A 23,917-nucleotide genomic window follows, 5' to 3' on the forward strand; every position below is an offset into this window, starting at 1 on the left:
ACCTGCTGTCCCCGGCCACCGCATCCCCAGGCCCTCTGCACGCTCCAGCCGCACGGGGCTCCCGGGCTTCGCGGAAGTTCCTCAGTCTCCCGCCATCTTCCCATCTCGGGGGGGGGGGGGGTCGGGGGGGGCATTTGCTAGAGCTGCTTCCTCTGCCAGGTGTACCCTCCCCTCCCCTTTTCACCTGGTTAACTCCAGCTCACCCTGCAGCCTCAGCACCGGCGTCCCCTCCGTGCAGAAGCCCCTTCGGAAGCCTCCAACAAGGAGAAGGCGCCCCTGCCTGCTCATTCACCGGTGCCTGGAGGCATGGGTGCGGTTGGCAGGCGCCAAGCCCTCGAGCAACCTCGTGCGAGAGATTCCGGGAGAGACGCGCTCCTCCGCCGATGTGGCCCACTAGGGGGCGCCGCGCCCTGCCAACGTCCCGGCGCGACGCTGTGTACCGCCCAGAGCGCAGGGATACCCGGGTCCTCGCCTCCCTGCCAGGCTCCCAGGGTCGGCGTCCGCCTCCTCCCCGCTGTGTGGCACGGGAGGTGACAACCTGTCCGAAATGCCACTTCCTAAATGTCAAGAGGAGACCAGGACGTCGCCTGCTGCTCTCCCAAGATCGGGACATGGGCCAACACTTGATGAATCCTATGTGTGCCGGGCACTGCGGCGAGGGCCTGCACCCCCATTTTATAAAAAAGTGGGGGGCCCAGAAGTAGCAGAGCCGGGGGGTATTAAATCCAGAGCTAACATCCCAAGTCTGGGATCTAACAGCTCTCCCCTGGTTCCTAGTAACCTCCACTCGCGATGTGGGTCGTCCCCCCCCCCCGCCCCCGACCCCAACCCGCGTGGCTCCCCACTGGCCTTTCTGGGGAAAAGACCAGCAGAGGCGGCTCTGGAAGAGGGAGTTTGCTTAGGGACGCTGGAACAGACGCACATCTGAAGTGGTTTTGAAGAGACATGAGCAGCCCAAGCGCTTCCCGAGGTTGCTCTGAACAAGCAGTCAGTCCTGCAGCCAGCTGACCTGCGTGCTGTTTGCTGCAGCCCCTATCCACGGAGTTGGAGAAAGGACCTTTCCGGAACCTGGCAGCCACTGCCATCAATCCTCGACCTCTCCCTTCAGGCGCAGAGCCCCAAACGGCCAGCACCCTCAGCCCCAGAGCTGCAGCTGGAGCTCTCTCCCCGCCCTTAGCACAGCTTCCCTCCCCTGTAGCAGGGGCCCCTCCCGCTAAAGGAAGTGGGACAGGGGCTGTTCTAAGAGGAACTAGGGCTGGGAGTCTGGTGCAGGAGCAGGAGCAAGGCCATGCCCGAGCCACCCCCTAGAACACCCTGAGCCTCTACCACTGCCACGACCCATCCAGGCACTCCCCAGGAGCCCGATACAACCTCCGACCATGGTAAGTCCTTCAAGGGTGGGCCCTGAAGTGCAGGGGTGGGGGGCACCAGCCAGGTGGAGGTGACCTGGATGCCACCAATCAGAAGGTGGGGCCGTGGGGATGGGCACAGCAGACCCTTTGGGGGTCCCTCACTGCAGCTCAGGTGCCCCCAGCATCCTTCACCAGGGACCAAGCTCACATCTAGTGGTGCCAGGATGCCAGAGTGGTGATGGAGGACCAAGGAGGGACCAGTAACTGAAGGACAGAGGATGACCCTGTGGGATCACACGGTATCTGCAGGGACAAGGACAGACCCCTTTCTCGGGGCTTCGGGAACCAGTTTCCAGCCCGGCTGGGTCCCTCATCTTCCCGTGTGGCCTTGGGCAAGTCACTTCCCCTCTCTGGGCCTCGGTTCCCACATATGTCATATTTGGAAGTCAGCTGAGATGTAGAAAGTAGTCGGGGAAAGTCTCAGAACTTCAGCAAGTCTGTCGGTTCCACCACTCTGAGTCCACAGCTGGGAGCAGAAGCTGGGTCGAATGGGCAATGGGGGGCAGCGATGGTGTGGTGACATCCTGCCTGTGTAGGGGTGGCCTGGTCATAGCAATCCCAGAAACAGAAGACGGTGAGACCCGGCACGGCCACACCACCACTGGTACCCTCCTGAGCATGTATGTCAGGGGATACTTTGCGGCCAGAGGTGTCACCACCCGGGTGAGGTTGAGATTCGATGATGATTAGGTGACAGGGTTCAGGAGACTGTCACTGACACAGGTCTAGACCCAGCAGCATCATGACACACATGAAGAGAGAGCCCGGGCTGCTAGAAAATTTGCCCCCACCGCTCCTGCAAGCCACTTCAGCTTTCATTTTTTGTCAGTCTGTCAATGAGAGCATGTGGCAGGGACAGTCACAGAGCCAGTGGTGACGACTGCAGTCTCCCTGGCAGTTGCAGCAGGTAGCTGCTGACCGAGGTGGAGGAGGCTGGGTGGTAGACCAAGCGGCAGGGATTGTGTTAGTCTGAGAGAGAACCTCTCCTGACTTCAGAAAGCCGAGGATACATTGGGCATCGCGGGCCAAGGACCCCTCTGGGTAACTCACAAACCAAACCATCAGCTAGAGCTCTGGGCTTGGGATGGAAATTCTTCGAAGAAGGAGCCAAGGCAGGAGGGCTCAGGGGATCAGATGGGCCGACTTTGATCAAAAGAACACAGGAAATGATTTGCTACTTGAAAGAAAAGCAACCCCTCCCAAGGAAGCCATATGAAATGCTTAGTCAATGGTTTGCTACGCCGACGGGCTGTGGGAGAGGAGAAACTCCCCCAAGAGGACCACAGAGGGGGCAAAAAAGAGCAGACCCCACCCACGAGGCTAATACTTCTATCTAGGGGTGCTGATTTCTTCCTGGAGCGATGATGACAAGTGCCAGGAAGAGTGTTGAAAGATTCAATGAAACAATGTTCATAAAGTGCTTTACAGAGCACCTACTAGGCACTCTATATAGTAACCATCACTGTGGGTGATGCTTGGTCATTGCTGGAGTTAGTGATGTTGGTGGGTGGAGGTGACTCGTTCTCAGTCGCTGTTGAACGTTGGTTGTTGGGTTGTTGGTGCCACTGGCGGGGATGGTGCTCATTGCTGTCTGTTGTTGCAAGTTGGCAGTGACTAGTTCTCATGGGTGTGTTGGTGGTGGTGACGGTTGCTTTTGGTGCCAGCTAGTGTGGAATGTTTGCAGTCGGTGGTGGGTCATTGTCAGGGTTGATCCGTGGAACGATGGCCGTTGGTGGTCCCTGTCCTTCGGAGTTGGGTGGGGATGGTATAGCATTCTTCTGCTGTTGGTTGGCCATGTTGGTTTTGGAGTGGCTGTTTCCATGGTAGCTGGTCCTGTGTGGTTATTTATGGCTAGGATTGTGAGCGTGGTTGTCGCGGCAGTGGGTGATGCTAGGGAAATTGGTGGTGCGATTCATCATTGTTTTCCTGTTTGATGTTGACTGCTGGGGCTGGTACTGAGGTTCAGCAGTTTTTGTTTGACTTTGATGGCAAGGTGGGTGAAGGCAACAACTGACCGTCCCCAGTTGGTGGTGGTGGTGGCGGGGTGAGGGTAAGGGTGATTGTAAAGTATAGACACAGAGCAGGGAGACAGTGATGTGGCTGCTTGGTGCACAGGCAGCAGCCGTGGGGATGGACAGAGAAGGCTGTTGGCCAAGAGAGAGTTGGGGCAGAGGACTCTAGAAGGACAAGGGTCCCCACCTGTCCCCTCCAGTTAGGCCAAAAGGAAACTGAGAGCCCTCCCCCCAAGGGAGGAGGGACCTCAAGAGCCTTTGGAGGCGAGGATGCTGTTTGCACCGCAGGGACGCAGGGTGTGGCCCGAGAGCCCCACTGAGTTGGGGGAGGACCGGACCAAGGCTGCAGGGACATGCCAGGGTGGGGGGTGGGGACGGGGGACAGCAGCTGGGGGCCGGCCCCAGCAGCGGCTGCCATGGCAGCTTCACATCTCCTCCCTGCTTGCGGCCACAGCTTGCAGGACCCCAACAAGGAAGGAAGTGGCTGTTTCGTTAGTCTCTCCATCTGGGGCTCTTCTCATCAGCACCCAGGAGCTAGGAGGCCAGAGCAGTTAGGGCAAATTGCAAAAGCTCCCGCGTCCAGCCCCTCCTCCTGGCCTTGCACCCTGAGCCTGTGGGACCGGCCAGCTTCAGGCTGCTGCCGCTGGGCATGCTGAAGACAGCTAGTGTTTCTGCTTCCCAAGCCTGACCTCATTCAATCTGCACGGCTAGCTGCCCCCATGAGGCCTGTAGCCCTCAGTGTTCCCACTTTCCCGATGAGGGAATAGCCATCACTATTTCCAGATGAGGAAATAACCTTCCCTTCCAGGGAGGTTACATGAGCTGCTGGACAACCCAAAAGTGGCAGAGGATGTTAACTCAGTGACTCCTAAAGTCACACTTTTAACAGCCACCTTGACCTGCAATGTCCTGCTCCTCCCTACAAGATGAGGAGCTGTGGGGACTTGGGGGTACTGACATGCCCCAAGCTGCCCAACCCTCCAGCCTCATTTGGGCCTGGAATCTCCACTCCAAAGAAACCAGAAGCCCCACTCCACATGCCCTCTGTCTTAGACTGGGGGGGAGTCTCTCCAAAAAGCCAAAGTTAGAAGCTACCTCCCACCTCCCACCCCAGCCCTGACTCTCTTTCACAAGAGCCCCATCAGGTTGAGTCATACTTGGCTTGTGGTCAACTGTGACCACAACATCTTCATTGCACCCCCACCCCCAAGGAAGGGACTCAGAAATTCAGTTTCAACTTGATCTAGGAGACTGGGGAGCCACAGGGAGATGGGTACTTATGACACAGGGCAGGAGGCGGCAGTCTCGTCCCAGTTGTACCTCATTCATTCTTTCACTCCCTCAACAAGCGTCTACCCACCAGCTCCTATATCCTCTGTGAAACACCGATCACTAAGTGCTCTTGGGGTCACCAGCTGCCATTTCCTGAGGCATCCAGTGCACCTCCTCTCTGCACTGGCTCACTGACTCCTCTCAGTGAGAGAACCAGTGGAGGAGGTTTATTATGGAATCCATTCTACAGATGGGAAAACCGAGGCTTGGAGAAGTGAAGCGGCCTCCCCGGGGTCACATAGTCAGTCAACCATCAAGCCAGGCCTCACACCCAACTGGTCCTATGCCAAAATTCTTGACTGTCCTTCCACACACTGTACTCACTTGAGCAACACCTTCTCTCCCTCTACCACCAACAACCCATGGTTTTGTCCGCACAGGGGGCTGGGAGTGGATCTGGAGGCTCCAGGTTCCCCAGGGGCAGGACACAGAGAGACAGAATGGCAGGGGCTGCAAGAGGCAGAGGGCCACTCAGCTGGCTGGGGGAAGAAGGAAGAGGAACCAAGTCCTTGGGGCCAAGAGAACCAGCCAGACATAGCCAGCATCACAGAAAGGAAGTGGCCTTGAGCCTCGGCCCAGCTTGAGGGTAGAGACCGGACTGACCCCCCACGGGAAGCTCTGGACAGGACCAATCTCCTCTCCGCCCCATCTTCATCTGATCTGAAGCACCAACCCCAGCCACCTCTGACCTGAGATGGGACTGAGGGCAGCCATCCTCCCTTCCTGCTGTGTGACCTTGGAGAGGACAACGAACCTCTCTGTGCTTTAGTTTTCTCTTCCACAAAGTGGACCTGGTCACAGGACTGATCTCAGCCCGATAAATGAGGTCATTCGCCGAAGAAGCCTAGACCACGGTGTGGCACACAGTAAGTGCGTGCCAGTGGGCTGTTAACTATCCTTATGATGGCTGTTGGTTACCATAGTTGCCACCCGAAGCCCCACCCCTCAGAGGTCTTCAGAGAGAGGATCCACTTCCTGTCCCCCCATCAGCCCCCCACCCACCCACTTCCCCACCGACCTTGGCTCAGAGAAAGAGCAGACCCCCGCCTGCAGCCCCTGGGTGACAGCAGCCCATGAAGGATACCACTTTGCTCCCAGATTTCATCCCGTCTTACCAACACGCTCTGGTCTCCCCATCTTGAAAACAGGAAACCTGCTCCCTGACCCCTCCTCTTCCCACAGCATCTTTCCCTCTTCCCCTTCTCAGCCAGACCGTCTGAAAGCCATCCTCACTCCCTGTCTACACCTCCTGACCTCCCAATCTGGCTTCTGAATGAGGTCGCCAGTGCTCTCCACGGGGGCCCCTCTGAGCCTCCGGTGAGCTGGACACTCTTCAGCAGCTCGGGGGTCCGGTCGATGGCTCCCTGCTTCTCCCAGCTGGCCCTTGTCCTCTCCAGGTCCCACCGGTCCTGGCTGCCTCCAACCTCCCAGCTGACGCCCTGCTCAGCCTCTGTCACAGGCATCCCCTCCAACCCCTGCACAATGCTGCTCCCATAGCTTTGTCCTCCCCACCACCCTTCCCACTGCACCCCGGGGTTCTTGGTGCATCACACCCAGCACCCCTTCTTATAACAGACCCCTTGGCAGGCGCCCCCTTGAAACCCTGCATTGAAATTCACAGACAGTGAAACACACCGACTCCCATGTTTCAGAAACAATGTGATTTCCTGTAATGCGGAGGAGAAAGTCACTGGGAAGAAAATATGCGCATAAAGATGAAGATGCTCAGGCCAATGGCCCATGAACGCCCACTGGAGCCCCCAGGTGCTCACGTGGGGACACAGGGGCATCTCAATGAGCTGATGCCAAGTGACACGTCAGCCACACTAACACCATGAGCAGCTTGAGCTTCCAAATGCCGAACAAGTCTTAGTGCAATCTGAGTAACACTAAAATCTCCCTTGATACAGGTAGTCTGGAAGATGGAGTGGGTGTCAGCCATGCAAAACATACCTAGCTTTTCTGTGTAGACATAAAATAGAATTTGATCCTAGATTCCAATGATTATAAACAGTTTTGTCGCTTACATGAGCAGCTGGTGGGGTGGAGTGGGGGCTGTGGTCAGGGCAATAATTTGTGGGCCAATTTGGCACCTGCAGCCCAAATGCCAGCCAGTCCCCATCCCCGGGACAACCAAAAATGCTCTCACAATTCTTAAAGCGTCCCCAGGAGCCCTGTTGAGAATTCTCCAAGCTGCTGACAATCAAGGCTGAGTTCCTTTGCTCCGCATTCAAGGCCCTTCGGGACCTGGCCCTGGTTGACCTCCCCTGCATTCATTCACGGGCTATACCACTCTTCGACTCGCTCATTCAAATGAGCCCCCACGCCATGTGCAGCCGGGCATTGCCCGAGCCCCTGCCCTCAGAAGCTTACACACCACAAGATGCAGCCAACGTACAGGGTGTCCAGCATGTGGCCAGGGCTGTGGTGAGGGGCCCCGGAGGTTGTGGGGGTCCAGAGGGAACCTCCACCTGGCCTGGGGTTGGGGACGGCTTCTTACAGGAAACGTCACCTGAGCCAAGTGTGAAGGCCAGACAAGGTGTTCTGGCCAGAGGCCTGAGCATCAGCAAAGCTCGGAGGCACCCAGGTTAGGGCCTGAAAGGGTGTTTCCCTGGGGGCCGAAGTTACCAGCACAGAGTAAGTGCCCCAGAATCTTTTGTGGGATGGCTGGGAGCATGATGGGAAGCCACAGATGGTTTCTCAGCCCCGGAGCAAGGAGACCAGGTTTGCCATATGAAAAACTCAGTCTGACAGCTCAGGCTGGAAGCAGTTTGAAGGGGTTCGAGCCCTAAGCCCCCACATAGGCTCAGTCCTCTGCTTTTGGCTCCTGCTTCTGCACCCGCACACTGCCTGGCACGCCTCTTCTCCCAGCTCTTGACCAAAGCCCTTCTTGATTTTCGAGGCCCAGCCCAAACACCCCGTGGGCCCCAGTCACTTGTGGGTGTAGACGCAAGAGCCTGGCCTTTGCTGTCAGATGGATCCAGACTCCAGTCCCACACCCTCGGAGACAACTGAGCCGGGTCCGTAGTCAAGTGTCAAACACTTCTCGAGCCTCACTTTCTGCCCTAGACTCCCCTGAGCTGCCATGAGGACTGCTCATAATATTGGCTTCACCCCCGGCCCCCCTGCATCAAGCATGTCATGGGCGCTTGGTGAATGTTAATTCCGTCCAGTACGCCTCTGCCCAGGGCCCATCCTCACCATTCCTTGGGCTGGAGAGGAGTGCCAGCCCCTCACCCCATTTTGGATTTTGTACCCCAGAGCAGTTTACTTGCTCCTGTTAGCCCTGGAAAGTGAGGCTGCTTCTCCCATTGTACAGATGAGGCCACTGAGGCTCAGAGCGGTGTTGGATCACCCCACCTGGATTGGAACCCAGATCTACCCCCCACCAGAAATCGGCCTCATTTAATGTCTGTGGGCATTCCTCAATGAACACTGCTCTGGTTGTCAGCATGTCCACAATGTGACCTTGCAACTCCCCTGCTCAGGAATTCCCCAGGGTCCCCAAGAGAGACCAGCCCCTCCTACACCTCTGTCCTACACGGCCCTCCTGCTCCACGCCTGCCTGCATCCTGTCCGCCCCACGCACCATCTCTCTTCCCCGGAATCTGTGTGGCAAACACTGGTCAGCTTTGAGGACTTGCCTCTGATTCCCAGCATCCTTTGCTCTTGGGGTGTTCCTCTGAAGCTGGGTTTCTTTCTTTGCCCCTGTTCCCTGTTCATCCGTCAGGTCATCCCTCCTAGAGCTGAGAAAGGACTCAGTCCCAGTCCCTGCCCTCCAAGAGCTCCTGGTCTGAGAATGAGGGGCTTCCTGGAGGGGGGACATCTCATGTAGGCATGAGCACGCCTGCCAGGGAAGCTCTGGGCCGCCATCACTCACCTGTTTGCCAGACTCGTCCATGGCAGGGGTATACCGAACAGAGCGCACCTGAGACAGCCAGTATGTTTAAGTGTCCGAGGCGCTGGATGAGCTCAGTCGGGCTGAAAAGAGAAAACATTCCAGGCAGGCTTCCTGGAGGAGGGGTCTGTTGGGAGGGAGCCTGTGTCTGAGTCCCCTCCCAGGGGCCTAAGGAAAGTCTCACATGATTAAAAAAAAAAAAAAAAAAAAACTGAGGGAGGAAATGAGAAGGGAAAGCCATGGAGGCCGAGGAGCAGGGTCAAGGCTGGGTACAGAGGACAGAGGTCACAGCCAGAACAGGCTAGGATGCATGACCATGAGGGAGGAGGAGAGGAGGAGGAAGCAGGCCATCTAGAGGTGGAAGGGTGGGTGGCAGGTCAAAATGCCACAGAGAAGTGAGAAAGAGGGTGAGTCAACCCCCCCAAACAAGCCTCCCCCGACCCTTCTCCCCTCTCACAGCCGCCAGAGCCCCAAGCACACTCTTCCCCGCCCTGGGCCTGGCATCCGTGACAGTGGGACACTAGGTGGAGGTATGGGAGGACAGAGCCCCCTCCTCTGGGGCAGGGAGCCCGGACTCCACCTCCCCCACCTCCCCGGGTGTCCCCCAATTGGGGAAGGAGGCTGGCGAGTGGACAGAGGGAGGTGATGGAGGTGAGCCAGGCGGGGGCGCTGAGACATCAGGACCACCCCCGCCGTGCCCCACCCCCCGCTCCTACCCCACCCCACCGCCCGGCAGGGGCTCACTCCCATCTGGCCACCCCCACCCCAGGGCAGCAAGGAGCGCTTCCACTGGCAGAGCCACAACGTGAAGCAGAGCGGCGTGGATGACATGGTGTTGCTGCCCCAGATCACCGAGGACGCCATCGTGGGCAACCTCCGCAAGCGCTTCATGGACGACTACATCTTTGTACCCTGCGCCGTGGGCGGGGGCGGGCAGATGATGGAGACAGGGACAGGAGGGTGACTGACCAGTGGAGGGAGGGATGGCACGTGGATGCACGCAGAGAAGGGTGGCAGAGAGACTGGAGCACGGAAGGGATGGACAGATGCCTGAGCAAATGAGCAGAAGGAGGGATGGGCAGTGAGAGCATCGGGTGGGAGGAGGGGACAGATGGGAGTGACAGCAGGGCTCTGCTTGGGGGCTGCTGGGGTCCTCACTGCTCCCTCTGCCCTGGGTAGCTCAGCCACAGTACCTTCCATCTCTCCTTTCTGGACCCGGCTCTGTGTTTTCCCGAAAAGACCCAGAGCACATCTGAGTATCTCCCTCTCTTGCTCTGAGCAATGGGGCTCTGGAGGCCCCAGGAGATTAGGATTTAGGGGACGGGGGCCCATGAGGAACAAAGCCAGCCAGAACACCGCACAGCCCTTAACGGCACCCCAGACCTATATTGGCTCCGTGCTCATCTCCGTAAACCCCTTCAAGCAGATGCCTTACTTCACTGACCGCGAGATCGACCTCTACCAGGGCGCGGTAAGACCGGGGCCAGGTGGGAGGCATAGCCCCGGGACCCCCAGCCTCTAGCCCTGGGCTAAGACCTGACCTTCCCCATCAGGCTCAGTACGAGAATCCCCCGCACATCTATGCCCTCACGGACAACATGTATCGCAACATGCTCATTGACTGTGAGAACCAGTGTGTCATCATCAGGTACAGAGAGTGGGGGGGGGAGGGGGTTTCAACACCCTCCTGCCCAGGCCCCACAACAGCCTCAGCACCCTAGGGAACTTTGCTCAGAACTCCTGATCCAAACAGAACCTTACTGTCCTTCTCTGCCCCTGGCCCTGCTTTACTTTCTTTGTCACCCCCTGACCCATGATATATTTATTCTGTCATTCTGTTATTGTCCATCTGTCCATTCAAAATGTCAGCTCTGAGACAGCAGGGATTTTTGTCTGTCTTGTTCACTATTGTTTCCCCAGAATCTGGTATAGTGCCTGGCACACAGTAGGGAATGAATGAATGAATGATCAGGCACTAGAAAGGGCACTTACCCCCCCAACCTTCCCTCCCCGATGGCCGTTGATCATTCTTTCCCTCACCCACCCCCAGTGGAGAGAGTGGAGCTGGGAAGACCGTGGCAGCCAAATACATCATGGGCTACATCTCCAAGGTGTCTGGCGGGGGTGAGAAGGTCCAGGTGAGGGGAGAACAGAAGGATGGGCTGGGTCTCCCCAGGGGCACAGTAATTAACGCCCAGGACAACCTACCTCGTCCTGACCTCTTCCCACCTCCACCTGCCTCTGCTCCCAGCACGTGAAGGATATCATCCTACAATCAAACCCACTGCTGGAGGCCTTCGGCAATGCCAAGACCGTGCGCAACAACAATTCCAGCCGCTTTGTGAGTCTGCAGCCCCGCTTTGGAGCAACTGACACACACACACGCACACACACACACACGCACACACGCACGCATGCACGCACGCGCGCGCGCCCCGCTCCTGGATGGGAGACTCACTTCCTGCTTGTAGTCCTGAAAAAGCCTCCCCCATCAGCTGAACTGTAGAAGCCTGGACTTGTAACATTCTTAAATATTTCCCTGGCTGTGACCATGCTACATCCGTTCCTATTCACAGTTCAGTTCCCAATTCTCCCATTCATTCTTTCTTTCAACAAATTGTTCTTGGGCTCCTTCTTTGTGTCAGGTGTTAGTGCTGAGCCTAATGGAAGACAGAATAGGCCAACAGATCTGGATTTATGGTCTGATTCTGTCACTATTTAGATTTGTGGCTTGGACAAAAAAAAAAACAACAACAATGTTTCAGTAGCTTAAACCTCCTGAGGCTCCTGTTTTCTCATCCATAAAATGGGGATGATGTTAATACCCATCTCACAGACCTCAATAATTCCAGTCCAATACCTACACATGAAATGATTTAATAAATTCCATACACTAATAAGATTTTTATTCCCCTAAATATTATTAATTATATTTTTATTTCTAACATATTCATCATGTAATTATATTTTAAGTATTTTCCTCAACATTTTATTATTAAAATTTTTAATGGGGCACCTGGGTCGCCCAGTCAGTTGAGCATCCAACTCTTGATTTCAAGGTCATGAGTTCAGGCCCGCATTGGGCTCCACACGGGACGTGGAGCCTACTTTTAAAAAAAAATAAAACACAGAAAAATTGGGAGAATGGTAGAGTGAACACCTGCTGCCCATCTCCGAGATCTATCGTTAACATTTTGCTATGCTCACTTTATCATAACTCCATCTGTTTATATGTTTTTTTTTAAGTAAGCTCCACACCCAATGTGGGGCTTGAACTCACAGCCCTGAGTTTAAGAGTCACACACTCCACTGACTGAGCCAACCAGGCGCCCCTATTCATCTTTTTTTTTTTTTTGATGCACTAAAGAGAGCAGACACCATACTTTCTGCCCTGCCAACACATCAGCATGCAGATCATTAATTATAGTCCAATATAAATTTGCAGTGCTCTTTCATTTCTTTTAAAGTAAAATTTGCGTATAGCAAAACACATAAATCTAAAGTGGACCATTCACCGAGTTTAGAAAAATGCATGCATCTGTGCAACCAAAGCCTTATCAACACACAGAACATCACCGTCACTCCAGAAAGTTCCTTCCCTTTTCAGTCAACCTTTATTCCCACCTCATCCCAGAAGCAACCACTCCTCTGGGTCTTTTTTTTTCCCACCATTTTTCAGCTGTTCTAGAACTTTATATAAATGGAATCACGCAGTATATATTTTCAAACTACTGATACACACAACAACATGGATGAACCTCCAACATATAGTTATGTTTTATATTATTTTATTGTACAATAAAATAGGTATACGTCTTGTATTACAGGTGTCTGTGTAGTGGGATGATGTAATGGGTATTGTCATTGCATGACAGTGGCAGAAAGGAAAAAGTAAGGGGGCTTCTCTGCCCTCCAACCTCTGACCAGAGTAGAACCCAGATATTGTCAGAGACCAAAGAAAGGGCTTGTGGGGCCCTCGCTCGGGGCTCAGGGACAACCTGTGAGAGAGAGCCAGGATCACTGAAACCAGCAGCAGCCCGAAGAGACACGGAGGCCTCTGCGTTGTGGTCGAAGGACCAGGAAAGTGGTCAATAAAATGGGGTACTTTTATGTGCCAGGCACAGGGCTGGATGCCCTGATGAGGGGAAGTTACTAGAGAAGGAGCAGCTTAAACAGAGGCTGGGGGGAAGGAGCTGATGCAGAGAGCGACCAGTCCATAAGTGGGAGGTGGAGAGAGGAGAGTTGAGATCATGTGGGAAAGAGGCCGCGCTTCTAAGACCCATCCTCTGTTCCTCCCCTACCTGCACCCCCGGGGAACCCTGGGCACCTCACCTGGCTCTCTCGGCTTCAGGGCAAGTACTTTGAGATCCAGTTCAGCCGTGGCGGGGAGCCGGACGGGGGCAAGATCTCCAACTTCCTGCTAGAGAAATCCCGTGTGGTCATGCAGAACGAAAACGAGAGGAACTTCCACATCTACTATCAGGTGCAAGGAAAGGGGCCGTGAGGGTGAGGATGGGGCAGAGGGAGAGCCCAAGGGGAGACAGGGGAGGGTTAGTGTCCCGGAGCCCAGGACAGTGAAGACCGAGGCATCACAAGGGTTGTGCCAGTCCAATGCCAGTTGCATGAGCATTGCTCGCCCTCCAGCTGCTGGAAGGAGCCTCCCAGGAGCAGCGGCAGAACCTGGGGCTCATGACCCCCGACTACTATTACTACCTCCAATCAGACACCTACAAGGTGGATGGCACCGATGACCTGAGCGACTTCAGTGAGACTTTGGTGAGCAGTGACCACCACTCTAGAAGGCCGAGGCCCAGAGAGGGGCAGGGACTTGCCTCAGGCCACACAGCAAGCGGGTGAAATAGGCAAGACAGGGATCCAGGTGACTCCCTGCGTCCGTGCTGTGGCCCCAGAAGCCTAACCCAGGAGGGCAGGGCAGAGGTGGCGATCCGTGGTACAGGTTCTGCCCCTGTTGTGCCTGCAGAATGCCATGCAGGTCATTGGGATCCCGCCCAACATCCAGCAGCTGGTCCTGCAGCTGGTGGCGGGAATCTTGCACTTGGGAAACATCAGCTTCTGTGAAGATGGGAACTACGCCCGGGTGGAGAGTGTGGACCGTGAGTGTGGGTGCTGGGGAGGGTGGGGTGGACGTGTGTATCCCAACTGCTTCCTCCTAAGAAGGGCCCCAGGGGGTTAGAACCCATGAGGACAATATCTGTGTCACTGGGCACAAAGGAGGGCAAAGGAAGTACCACAGGAGGCCCCAGAGCCTAACTGGCTGCTCTCTTTCCCCCCAACCCTGGCAGTTCTGGCCTTTCCTGCCTACCTGCTGGGCATCGACAGTGGGCGGCTACAGGAGAAGCTCACCAGCCGCAAGATGGACAGCCGCTGGGGCGGACGCAGCGAGTCCATCGACGTGACCCTCAACGTGGAGCAGGCGGCCTACACCCGCGATGCCCTGGCCAAGGGGCTCTATGCCCGTCTCTTCGACTTTCTCGTGGAGGTGAGAGGGGCCGGGGCCAGGGGGTGGGAGAGGCCTTGCCCCACAGTGCCCTGGGCTTAGACCAGCCAAGTGGGGAAGGCAGGCTTGACAGTCACCTGGCCAATTCCCGGCAATGGGAGGCATCAAGCAGGGGCAGGAGGGGATCAGGTGGAAGATTTAGGAGGAGGCTCTGTCTGGCTGTGGCATGGAGCCCGGGAGGGAGGGGGCTGCTGGAAGCATCCAGGCCTGGACTGGGGTCAGGGCTGTGGGGACAGAGACAGATGGGTGCATTTGAGAGCCACAGGGGGGCTGTCAGGAGGACAAAGGGATGCACTGGACGTGTCAAGGCCAAACGCGATGACAACGCTCTAGGAGCCAACATTACGGAACGCTTAGCCTCCGCCAGCTACCGTTCCAGTGTCTTTACATGCGTCAATTTAATGCCTTTATAAAGCCCTACAGAGTGGCTGCCATTATTACCCCCATTTTAAAGACGGGAAAATAGAAGTGCAGAATGGTTAAGAGGCAAAGCGAGCTCCCAAGGTAGGAACCCGGATTTCTAACACCTGGGTTTCTTGTGCGGTGACTGGGGGCGGGGGACAGAGAGCTGGAGAAGGCAGGAGAGGAGCTGACAAGAGAGGACACAGCCCGCGAACACGGTTGCGAGCACACACAGAGTGTGACAAGCTGGCACTCCCCTACTCTCCCCGCCCACGTTGCAGGCCATCAACCGCGCTATGCAGAAGCCCCAGGAGGAGTACAGTATTGGTGTGCTTGACATCTATGGCTTTGAGATCTTCCAGGTATGGCCTCTGCTCCCCAGCCCGCACCCTGTGCCTCCCTGAGCCTCCTGCGGTAGCCCAGTGGCCCCAGCAGGCTCCAGCATCAGCCCACTGATGGCAGCACCCCTGGCCTCCCTTGGCAGAAAAACGGCTTTGAGCAGTTCTGCATCAACTTTGTCAACGAGAAGCTGCAGCAGATCTTTATCGAACTCACCCTGAAAGCTGAGCAGGTGGGCAGGGGCAGCCGGGAGCCAGGGGGCACTGAGGGTGGGGGCAGGACCATGAAGGTTGCTGAGCAACCCGGGGAAACGCCCCCCCTCAAGCCTCCCATTCCCACCTCTCTCTGCTGACCTGTCCAGGCCCCGTCATGACATTTCCTATGGAAGCAGTTTTCTGCCTCTAAAACTTTGACAAGGGCTGTGGCATAGCCTCTTTGGTCATTCCTCCAATGATTATTTATTGAGCACCTGCTGTGTGCCAGGCACTGTTTGCAGTGTTGGGGAGACCGCCATGCAAGAGAGGCACAAAAATTCCTGGTGTTTTCATCCAATCCAATCCCGCAGAAGCAGAGCCTGAGACAAGGATTCAGGGCAAATATCAGGAGAGGAGTGAGGAAGTGGGAGACATATTTAAAAAAAAAAAAATAGTTGTGGGGGGGGAAACGCCTGGGTGGTTCAGTTGGCTAGGTGTCCAACTCTTGATTTCAGTCAGGTCAGGATCTCAGGGTCCTAGGATCAAGCCCCAGGTCGGGCTCCGTGCTCAGTGGGGAGTCTGCTTGGGATTCTCTCTCTCCCTCTCCCTCTGCCCCTGCCTCCCCCGCGCAAACAAATAAATAAATCTTAAAAAAAAAAAAAAAAGCCAGAATAAGGTGTATTGATGAGCAGGTGACACTGCAGGCAATTGAGGCCAATTTCTGCTGAGCCCTGGGGGGACACTTTGTAGCACAGACCCGAGTTGACCCAGCCCAGAAGCAACGGAGCCAGGATATTTATCCACCAGCTCCTGTCTGTTGGTGATCAAGGGCGGTCTGGGGTGGCGGTCCCAGCCTGCCCCATACAGGGCAACGGGCTTCGTTACTGGAGACGGTCCTGAGTGATGAGACAGGGAGATATAGGGAGACACCCACCACACTTCCTTCACCCACCCCTGTGAGGCACACATTCTAGAAACATGCACATCCTTGTCCAGACACCCACCCCCATCCCTGCCCCCTTTGCTGCTCCCCAGGAGGAATATGTACAGGAGGGCATCCGCTGGACCCCCATCCAATATTTCAACAACAAAGTCGTGTGCGACCTCATTGAAAACAAGCTGGTGAGGACTGGGCCAGCTCTGCACGTCTTGCTGGGTCTGGAGCTGGGCCCGGGAGAGGAGGGGGTGGGTTAGGGCCCCTTCTCTACCCCTGCTCCCCGCTAAGGGCAGATGGAGCACACTGAAATATCCCACCAGCCACCTCATCCACTCACTCAACGAACCTTCCCCAGGGCAGCCTGCTCAGGGACAGAGGGGTCAACCCTGACAGGTGCCCCACCAGGCCATCCCAGTCTGGGGAGGGGAAAGGAGCATGGGTCCTTTATGGGGCTCCTCACCCCAACTAGCTTCCACAGCAGTCCGGCACACCAAAAGAGCACCTTTTGCTCTTGTATTTGCACCCCCCTTTCTCTTGTATTTGCACTTTTGCTCTTGTATTTGCACACACACCCCCTTTGCCCCCCACCTCCCACCTCCTCCACTCCCTCCCCATTCTGGGAACGGGATGGGGGCAGGGCCGGGCCAGGCTGAGCTGCTGCCTGCCTCCCCCACCCACAGAACCCCCCGGGCATCATGAGCGTCCTGGACGATGTGTGTGCCACCATGCACGCCACGGGCGGCGGCGCCGACCAGACCCTGCTGCAGAAGCTGCAGGCGGCAGTGGGCACCCACGAGCACTTCAACAGCTGGAGCTCCGGCTTCGTCATCCACCACTACGCCGGCAAGGTGCGCGGTGTGCCCCGCCCCCCGCCCATCCCACCTGGCTGCCGCCTCCCCAGCAGCCCGCAGGGACCTCCCAGCTAGAGCTGCCGAGCTCCGCGACCCCTTTCTCCACCCCTCCCACTGACCCCCCAGGAACTGGCCTGGCCCCACACCCTGTTCCTTCAGCTAGGGCTGCGGAGACCCCCACTCGCCCCCGACCAAGGTCACAGTTCTCTTTACTAACAGGACAGCTCCGCCTAACGGGACAGAAACTCCCTCCCATTGACCCCCACATTGGGCAGCAGACCCACACCCCGATCTGAGCTGCAGACCCCACTAACCCCCTGACCCAGGACACAGCCTTCTGACCCAAACTCAAAGACCCCAGGAGGAAGCTGTAAGCTCCAGAATGGGCTGGGACCCCCTACAGACCCCTACCCAAGACTATAGAAATCCGCCGGCCTCTGACCCTGGCCACAGTCCTCCTCCCCAACTGACAGGACTATAGACGCTCCCATTGACCTCAGGTGGGCAGCAGACAGCCCCAGGGGTCTCTTGGCCATCCTGCAGCGCTCCGATCCCCAAACTTGGCTAGAGCTCCTGTGTTCCTTCAGCCAGGGAATAGCAGCAACCAGGAGTATGGAGAGCCCCCCACCCTGGATGGCGGACCCAGCCTACAAGCCAGACTGAAGCCCCCCATGGATCTCCAGCCAGTGCTGGAACCCTCCTGACACCAACCCCAGCCCCTCAACTGACCACAACACAGATACCCAATCTGACCTCCTGACTTCAAATTAAACAGCAGACCCCCAGGGACCTTCTGTCCAGGCTGCAGCACCTCATCCCCCACTCTGGGCTAGAACTGCCGCCTCCCCCTGCCTCCGGCCCAGGCTGCAGCCCCAGCCCTCCAATCTGCACTTGAACATCAGACCTCCGGGGACCCCAAGCCCATGCTGCAGCTTCCTGCCCCTTATTGTGAACTATAAGTACCGCTCCATCTTGTCACCTAGGGCAGGTCCCCACGGGACCCCTGACCACCTGGGCTGTAAGCAGCCCCCCGGGCCTCAGCCCCTCATTCCCCCAACACTGTCTCTCTCCAGGTCTCCTACGACGTTAACGGTTTTTGTGAGAGGAACCGGGACGTTCTCTTCTCTGACCTCATAGAGCTGATGCAGACCAGTGAGCAGTGAGTGGCCTCCGGGCACAAATCCGCTTAGGGATGGGGGGAGGCCGGGAAGCTCTCCATCTTCCTGGGAGCTCCCATCATGCTTTGTGGGGGGTGGCTGTCCGCAGGGACAGTGTTTCTAGTGACCGGGTCTGATTAAACAGGAGCCCAAGGTCCACAGGAAGAAGTAAGGACAGCATTAGGGGCGGTTCCTTAGGGCCCATCCAGTCCTCCCCCATGCAAGCCCAGTCCATGCAGGGTGTAGACGGTGTCCCCTGGTACACCGTGAAAACACATCGCACCCTGCATTTCTCCGCATTAACACATATGGATCCAGCTCCCTGACCACAGCGGCATACCGGGTTCCATTTTCTGCCTTTTTAACCTCCAAACTTTACTCAAGCTCTGCCATGTGCCAAGCACCATTTATTGGAACCTGTGGGGAAGGAGACTGGAGAGGTCAGAGAACACGGCTGCTCTCACTGAGTGGAGAGCCAAGTGGGGAGGCAGGCATGGAACTGGAAGAAAAAAAGGCAAATAGAATATAGCATCGCGTGAAAGGCGTAAGACGGTGGTAAGAGGCTGAAATTACGGCTCCTGGACCAGCAACAGGAGCATCCTCTGAGCTGGGTACAAATGCAGAATCTCAGGCTCCGCCCCAGACCTACGACATCAGGATCTGCACTGTAACAAAATGCCCCTGGTGCCTCCTCCAGAACCACGTGCACATTTGAGTTTGAGATTCAGCGATCTAGAGCCTCACTGCCTTACATTCCACATCCATGTAGAATCCAAGCAACGTACATCATGACTTTAAAACAACCATCTTCACGTACAATTTGCATGCCATGAAACGTGCCCAACTTCAGAAGTGATTTTTTGGAAATGTATAGAGCTGTGCAACCATGACCACTACCCAGCTGGGAACATTTGCATCACACCCAAAAGATCCCTTGTGCCAAATGGCGGTCGATCCCTCTTCCCATTACATGTGTAATTTTAAAAATTTTCTTTAAAAAAAAAAGATTCTATTTATTTATTTGTCAAAGAGAGAACACAAGCAGGGGGAATGGCAGGCAGAGGGGGAAGCAGGCTCCCCGCGGGGCAGGGAGTCCGATGCGGGACCCAGTCCCAGGACCCTGGGATCATAATCTGAGCTGAAGGCAGATGCTTAACCCACTGAGCCCCCAAGGCGTCCCAGCATGCAATTTTAAATTTTCTAATAAGCACAGTTAAAAAGTAAAAAGGTGAGAGGCGCCTGGCTGGCTCGGTCAAAAGAGCACGCAACCCTTCATCTTGGGGTCATGAGTTTGAGTCCCACCTTGGGGGGTAGTGATGACTTAAATAAATAAACTTTAAAAAAAGTAAAGAGGTGAATAGATGACATTTAAAAATGTTTTCTTATACCCAATATACCCAAAATATCATTTCGACATGCAATCCATACAAAAATTAAGAATGAATGAATATGAATCAATTAAGAGTGAATGGACTACATTCTCTTGCCCCATACTGCGGTACTCTTTGAAATCTGGTATGCATTTTAACACTCCCAGCACATCATGATTCAGACAGGCCAAGTCTCAAGGGCTTCAATAACCAGTGACCAGGGGCCGCCATACTGGAAAGCACAGAGCCGTGGTTCTCAAAGTAGGGTTCCTGAACCAGCAGCAGCAGTGCCACCTGGGAACTCATTAGAAATTACTGAGCCCCAGCCCAGATATGTGAATGAGAAACTCGAGAGGAACCGGGTGGGGGCCCAGTGTTTTCACAAGCTCTCCTGGTGATTCTGGTGTCCACTGGGGCAAGCACTGGATAGAAGAACTACGTTGATAAAGGGCTAGAGCGTGTGGTGGGCATCATTCACTCTTCTTTTTTTTTTTTTTACTTTAAGTGTGATAAAATACACACACTATAAAGTTCACCTTCTTCACCATTTTGCATTGTACAGCTCAGTAGTGTGAAGCACATTCACAATGCCACACAACCATCCCCACTCCCTCGTTCCAGAACTTTTTCATCCTCCCGAATATGTATGGATGAGCAGTGCACTCGTTCTGTGTGATGGCGGTCGGGGAAGACCTTGCTGAGGAGATGAGGGAGGGGATTGTGACTGGAGCAAAGAATGTCGAAGCAATCCCCTGCTGATGGACAATTAGACTGAGCCTATCTAAGACTACCACAGGCAGCGAGCACGCTTGTCTGTATCTCTTCGCTCACACATGAGCCTGTGCGTGTAGGATCGTTCCTACAAGGGGACCTGCCCCTAAAGCCCGAGATGCCGAGATGCTGCAGCACTACAGAGATGTTCCTACTGAACCGACCTTTGTTCTACTTTACTTGCTACCCAAGTCGTGCAGGGTCATAGCGGCAGAAGGAACAGCGCAAATACATCAAGGAACCAAAAGGACAAAATGAACTCTGCGGTTCTCACTATTACACCCCCACACGCAGGGACAACTGTGCTAGCACCCAAGGTCTAGCTGCACCTCTAACTCCTCCTGTCCTCCTGCCCAGGGCCTTCCTCCGGATGCTCTTTCCTGAGAAGCTGGATGTAGACAAGAAGGGCCGCCCCAGCACGGCTGGCTCCAAGATCAAGGTGGGCCTGGGGCAGGAGAGGAGAAGCTGCACATGGGGAGGGCTGGGGTCTGTCTCTCTCTCGTCCTGGAGCTTCCACTCCTCTCTCTGGCGCCCTCTGTGCTGCAGGGTCTTCTTCCAGCTCTGGGGCTAGTGAGGAGGTTGGACCAGTTTCCTTGGAGTCCCCCCTAACTCTCTAAATCCAAAAGTGAACCATCATCTCAATAATTTTTTTGGTCTTTTGGTTACTTACCACTTTAATTTGAATTGTGGTAAAATATACATAAAATGTACCATTTTAACCACTGTTAAGTGTACAGCTCAGTGGCATGAAGCACATTCCCATTGTGCCACCACCCCCACTATCTGTCTCCAAACTTTCCATCTCCCCAAACTGTCTCCAGAACTTTCTCCAGAACTTTCCATCTCCCCACACGGAGACTCTGTCCCCACGAAGCACGGACTCCCCACCCCCTGCCCCAGCCCCGGCTCACACCCTCTCCTCTCTGTCTCCGTGGGCGGGACTCCTCTGGGGACCTCCTGGGACTGGGGTCCTGCGGGATGTGTCCTTCTGTGACTGGCTTACCTCACTCAGCATAATGCCCTCAAAGTTATCCATGTTGTAGCCGGTGTCAGGATGTCCTTCCTTTTTAAGACTGAAAAATCTCCCAGCGTATGAATGGACCACATTTTCCTATCCATTCCTCTGTGGATGGACACTTAGGTTGTTTTTACCTTTAACCTATTATGAATAGTGCTGCTATCAACTGGGTGTCCCATTCTAAAAAAACCTCTTCATAACCACGCATTGAGCCCTTGCCAGGGCTGGCTGCAAACATGGGACACTTTACACGTATGGGACTAGTCCCACCAGGTGGATGGGGAGACCAAGGCTCACAACAGCAGTCACTGGCCCGGACCACACAGCAGAGCACACTCCACATCGAGGTCTCTCGTGCCCCTCTCTCCAATCCCCCCACCTGGAACAATGTCCTTTCTAGTCTCCTCCAAGGGACTAAAATGTACAACCCAAGGGACACACACATGATTCCCTACTCCCAAAGCAGTGGTCCCCCTCGAAGGACAGGCAGAAATGTTCTATGCAACATGTTGTCTTGAGTGCTCAGTTACTCCACCAACAAACATTTGCTGAGCACTTACTATGCGCCAGATTAAGCAGTGAGTGTTGCAGACAGGAGAGCTCCTAGTCTGAGGTTCAAGGATCAGGTACACACACATTATCAAGCCCCATGGTGTGTGCTAATGGAAGAATGCACAGACCAGGGACACCCGACCCCTTGGCTCACTGGAGTCAGCCCGGCACTCAGTGTGTCTCTGTCTCCTGAGCCTGTATCCAAGGTGGGAGGAGAGAGGGTCCAAGGGTCCCATCTGTGCACCACCCCTGCCTTCTCCCCCACCTCAGAAACAAGCCAATGACCTGGTGGCCACACTGAAGAGATGTACGCCCCACTATATCCGCTGCATCAAACCCAACGAGACCAAGAAGCCCCGTGACTGGGAGGAGAGCAGGTGACTACCAGCTGGACCAATGCACACAGCCTGTCCCCCCAGACTGACCCTCCCTTGAGAGCCCACCCAGAGTCATGGGACCCATCCCAAGACTAACCAAGGATGACCCCTAGGACCAGCACAAAACTTCTCAGTGTCCTGGGGTTCTACCTAGCACCGACCAAGACCCTCCGACTGCAGGGATGAGCGGAACTGAGCGTAGGGTGACCCAAGAATTAGCACAGTCCCCTCTGTCCCCAGACCCTAGGACACACCCCTAGAATTAACCCTGGGACTGGCCACAGAACTCACACAGACCCCTCCCCCAGAAGCTAGGTCCCCACCCCACAGAACTGACTCCCAGACACTGAAGTCACCCCCCCAAACTGCCCCCAGCATGAATCCAGACCCCCCTGGTCTCACATCTGCCCTCTCCAGCCCTGCTCAGCAGCACCCACTCACGCCCAGGACCAGGAAGTATCCCCCAGGGGACTCAGAGTGCCTTCCCCCTTAGGGTCAAGCACCAGGTGGAGTACCTGGGCCTGAAGGAGAACATCAGGGTGCGCCGGGCTGGCTTCGCCTACCGCCGCCAGTTCTCCAAGTTCCTACAGAGGTGAGGCACCCCTGCCTGCCCCCGGCCCTCCCCACCCACCCAGCAGAGGAAATGCCAGCATGGACCCCAAAGCCTCCCACGCCCTCTGCCTCCAGGTACGCCATTCTGACCCCTGAGACGTGGCCCCAGTGGCGTGGGGATGAACGTCAGGGGGTCCAGCACCTGCTCCGGGCGGTCAATATGGAGCCAGACCAGTACCAGATGGGGAGCACCAAGGTCTTTGTCAAGAACCCTGAGTCGGTGAGTGTGAGAGAGAGGCAGACACCTGCATCACCACACAGGCGCAGGTCCTGCTCTTCAGACCACTTTAGGCCTCAGGCATGTTGCCTTACCCCCTCGGAGCCTCCGTTTCTCCTCTTGGAAAGTGGGGAGAGTGGTAGCCCCCCTGCAGGATTGGGGTGAGGCTCAGACAAAACAGGAAGTCCGCTACGCAGTGAGAGCAAGTGCTCAGAAAAACCTGAATTAGCCGGATAGTCCCTGGCGGCCAGGCGGCAGGTGGAGAAACTAACTTCCTTCTGCGCTTTCTCCTTTCTTACATTTTCTTACATCTTCCCTCCGTCCTTCCTTCACGAACACACTGAGTCCCTGGGCCTGAGACTCACATCCAAGTGGTGGTTGGTTGATCCCAAGACCTGCCCCCGGGTCCTGATCTACCACAGACAAACGTCATTCCGCATCCTCCATGCACAAATGATCCCTCCAGCACGTCATCATCAGCTCTTAGCCTTTTAGCGAAAGCTGGGAGCACCACCAGCTCCATGCTGCCTCTGCTTGCATGGAAAAAACGAAGCCACAATGACAGATCTGTTCTGGGGACCTACTGTAAGCATGGCGACTACCGTTAACAATGCTGTGTTGTATACTTGGAATTTGCTGAGAGTAGATCTCCCATGTTCTCACCACAAAAAAGAAATGGTAACTGTCGGCGCTAGCTAACAGTTCTGCAATATATACATACGTTGCATCAGCTCATGTGCACCTTAAATTTACACAATGCTATATGTCAGTTATATCTCAATAAACCCGGGTGGGGGTAGTTTTTCAAAAAGCAACAATGACAAAGAGAACATAAAAGCAGGGCCAAGCGGGGAGGGAGCGTCCGGCTGGCTGTCCACAGAGCACACAACCCTTGGTCTCCAGGTTGGACGTTTGAGCCCCCACGTTGAGTGTAGAGATTACTGAAAA

At 55.4% G+C, this 23,917-nt stretch overlaps 1 protein-coding gene and 1 long non-coding RNA gene across 5 annotated transcripts in view; one reads left to right on the plus strand and one right to left on the minus strand.

Annotated features, from left to right (window-relative positions):
* Positions 1–23,917, minus strand: part of LOC112816584 (uncharacterized) — a 49,173-nt gene that overhangs the window by 14,490 nt on the left and 10,766 nt on the right. Inside the window, exon 2 of one of the 3 annotated variants that reach the window (XR_012377094.1) lies at positions 8,637–8,737. This is a non-coding gene — a long non-coding RNA (uncharacterized lncRNA). Of the gene's footprint in view, positions 1–203; positions 826–8,636; positions 8,807–23,917 lie in introns of those variants that run through there. The other 2 variants (XR_012377096.1, XR_012377095.1) reach the window with 2 other exon arrangements.
* MYO1F (myosin IF) overlaps positions 1,225–23,917 on the plus strand; it is a 31,945-nt gene continuing 9,252 nt past the window's right edge. The window contains exons 1-19 of one of the 2 annotated variants that reach the window (XM_025863141.2): positions 1,225–1,382; positions 9,424–9,561; positions 10,036–10,125; positions 10,208–10,302; positions 10,705–10,792; positions 10,906–10,995; positions 13,006–13,137; positions 13,299–13,430; positions 13,636–13,768; positions 13,958–14,154; positions 14,856–14,936; positions 15,059–15,145; positions 16,143–16,229; positions 16,725–16,892; positions 17,969–18,054; positions 20,551–20,632; positions 22,034–22,140; positions 22,634–22,732; positions 22,828–22,972. In XM_025863141.2, the coding sequence (XP_025718926.1) occupies positions 1,380–1,382; positions 9,424–9,561; positions 10,036–10,125; positions 10,208–10,302; positions 10,705–10,792; positions 10,906–10,995; positions 13,006–13,137; positions 13,299–13,430; positions 13,636–13,768; positions 13,958–14,154; positions 14,856–14,936; positions 15,059–15,145; positions 16,143–16,229; positions 16,725–16,892; positions 17,969–18,054; positions 20,551–20,632; positions 22,034–22,140; positions 22,634–22,732; positions 22,828–22,972 (2,040 nt within the window). In that variant the 5' untranslated portion in view covers positions 1,225–1,379. The remainder of the gene's footprint in view (positions 1,383–9,423; positions 9,562–10,035; positions 10,126–10,207; positions 10,303–10,704; positions 10,793–10,905; positions 10,996–13,005; positions 13,138–13,298; positions 13,431–13,635; positions 13,769–13,957; positions 14,155–14,855; positions 14,937–15,058; positions 15,146–16,142; positions 16,230–16,724; positions 16,893–17,968; positions 18,055–20,550; positions 20,633–22,033; positions 22,141–22,633; positions 22,733–22,827; positions 22,973–23,917) is intronic. The other variant, XM_025863142.2, reaches the window with a different exon arrangement.

This window comes from Callorhinus ursinus, unplaced genomic scaffold (genome assembly GCF_003265705.2).
Source record: "Callorhinus ursinus isolate GAN/ISIS: 27379988/994484 unplaced genomic scaffold, GSC_fseal_2.0 scaffold107, whole genome shotgun sequence".
NCBI classification, from domain to species: domain Eukaryota; kingdom Metazoa; phylum Chordata; class Mammalia; order Carnivora; family Otariidae; genus Callorhinus; species Callorhinus ursinus.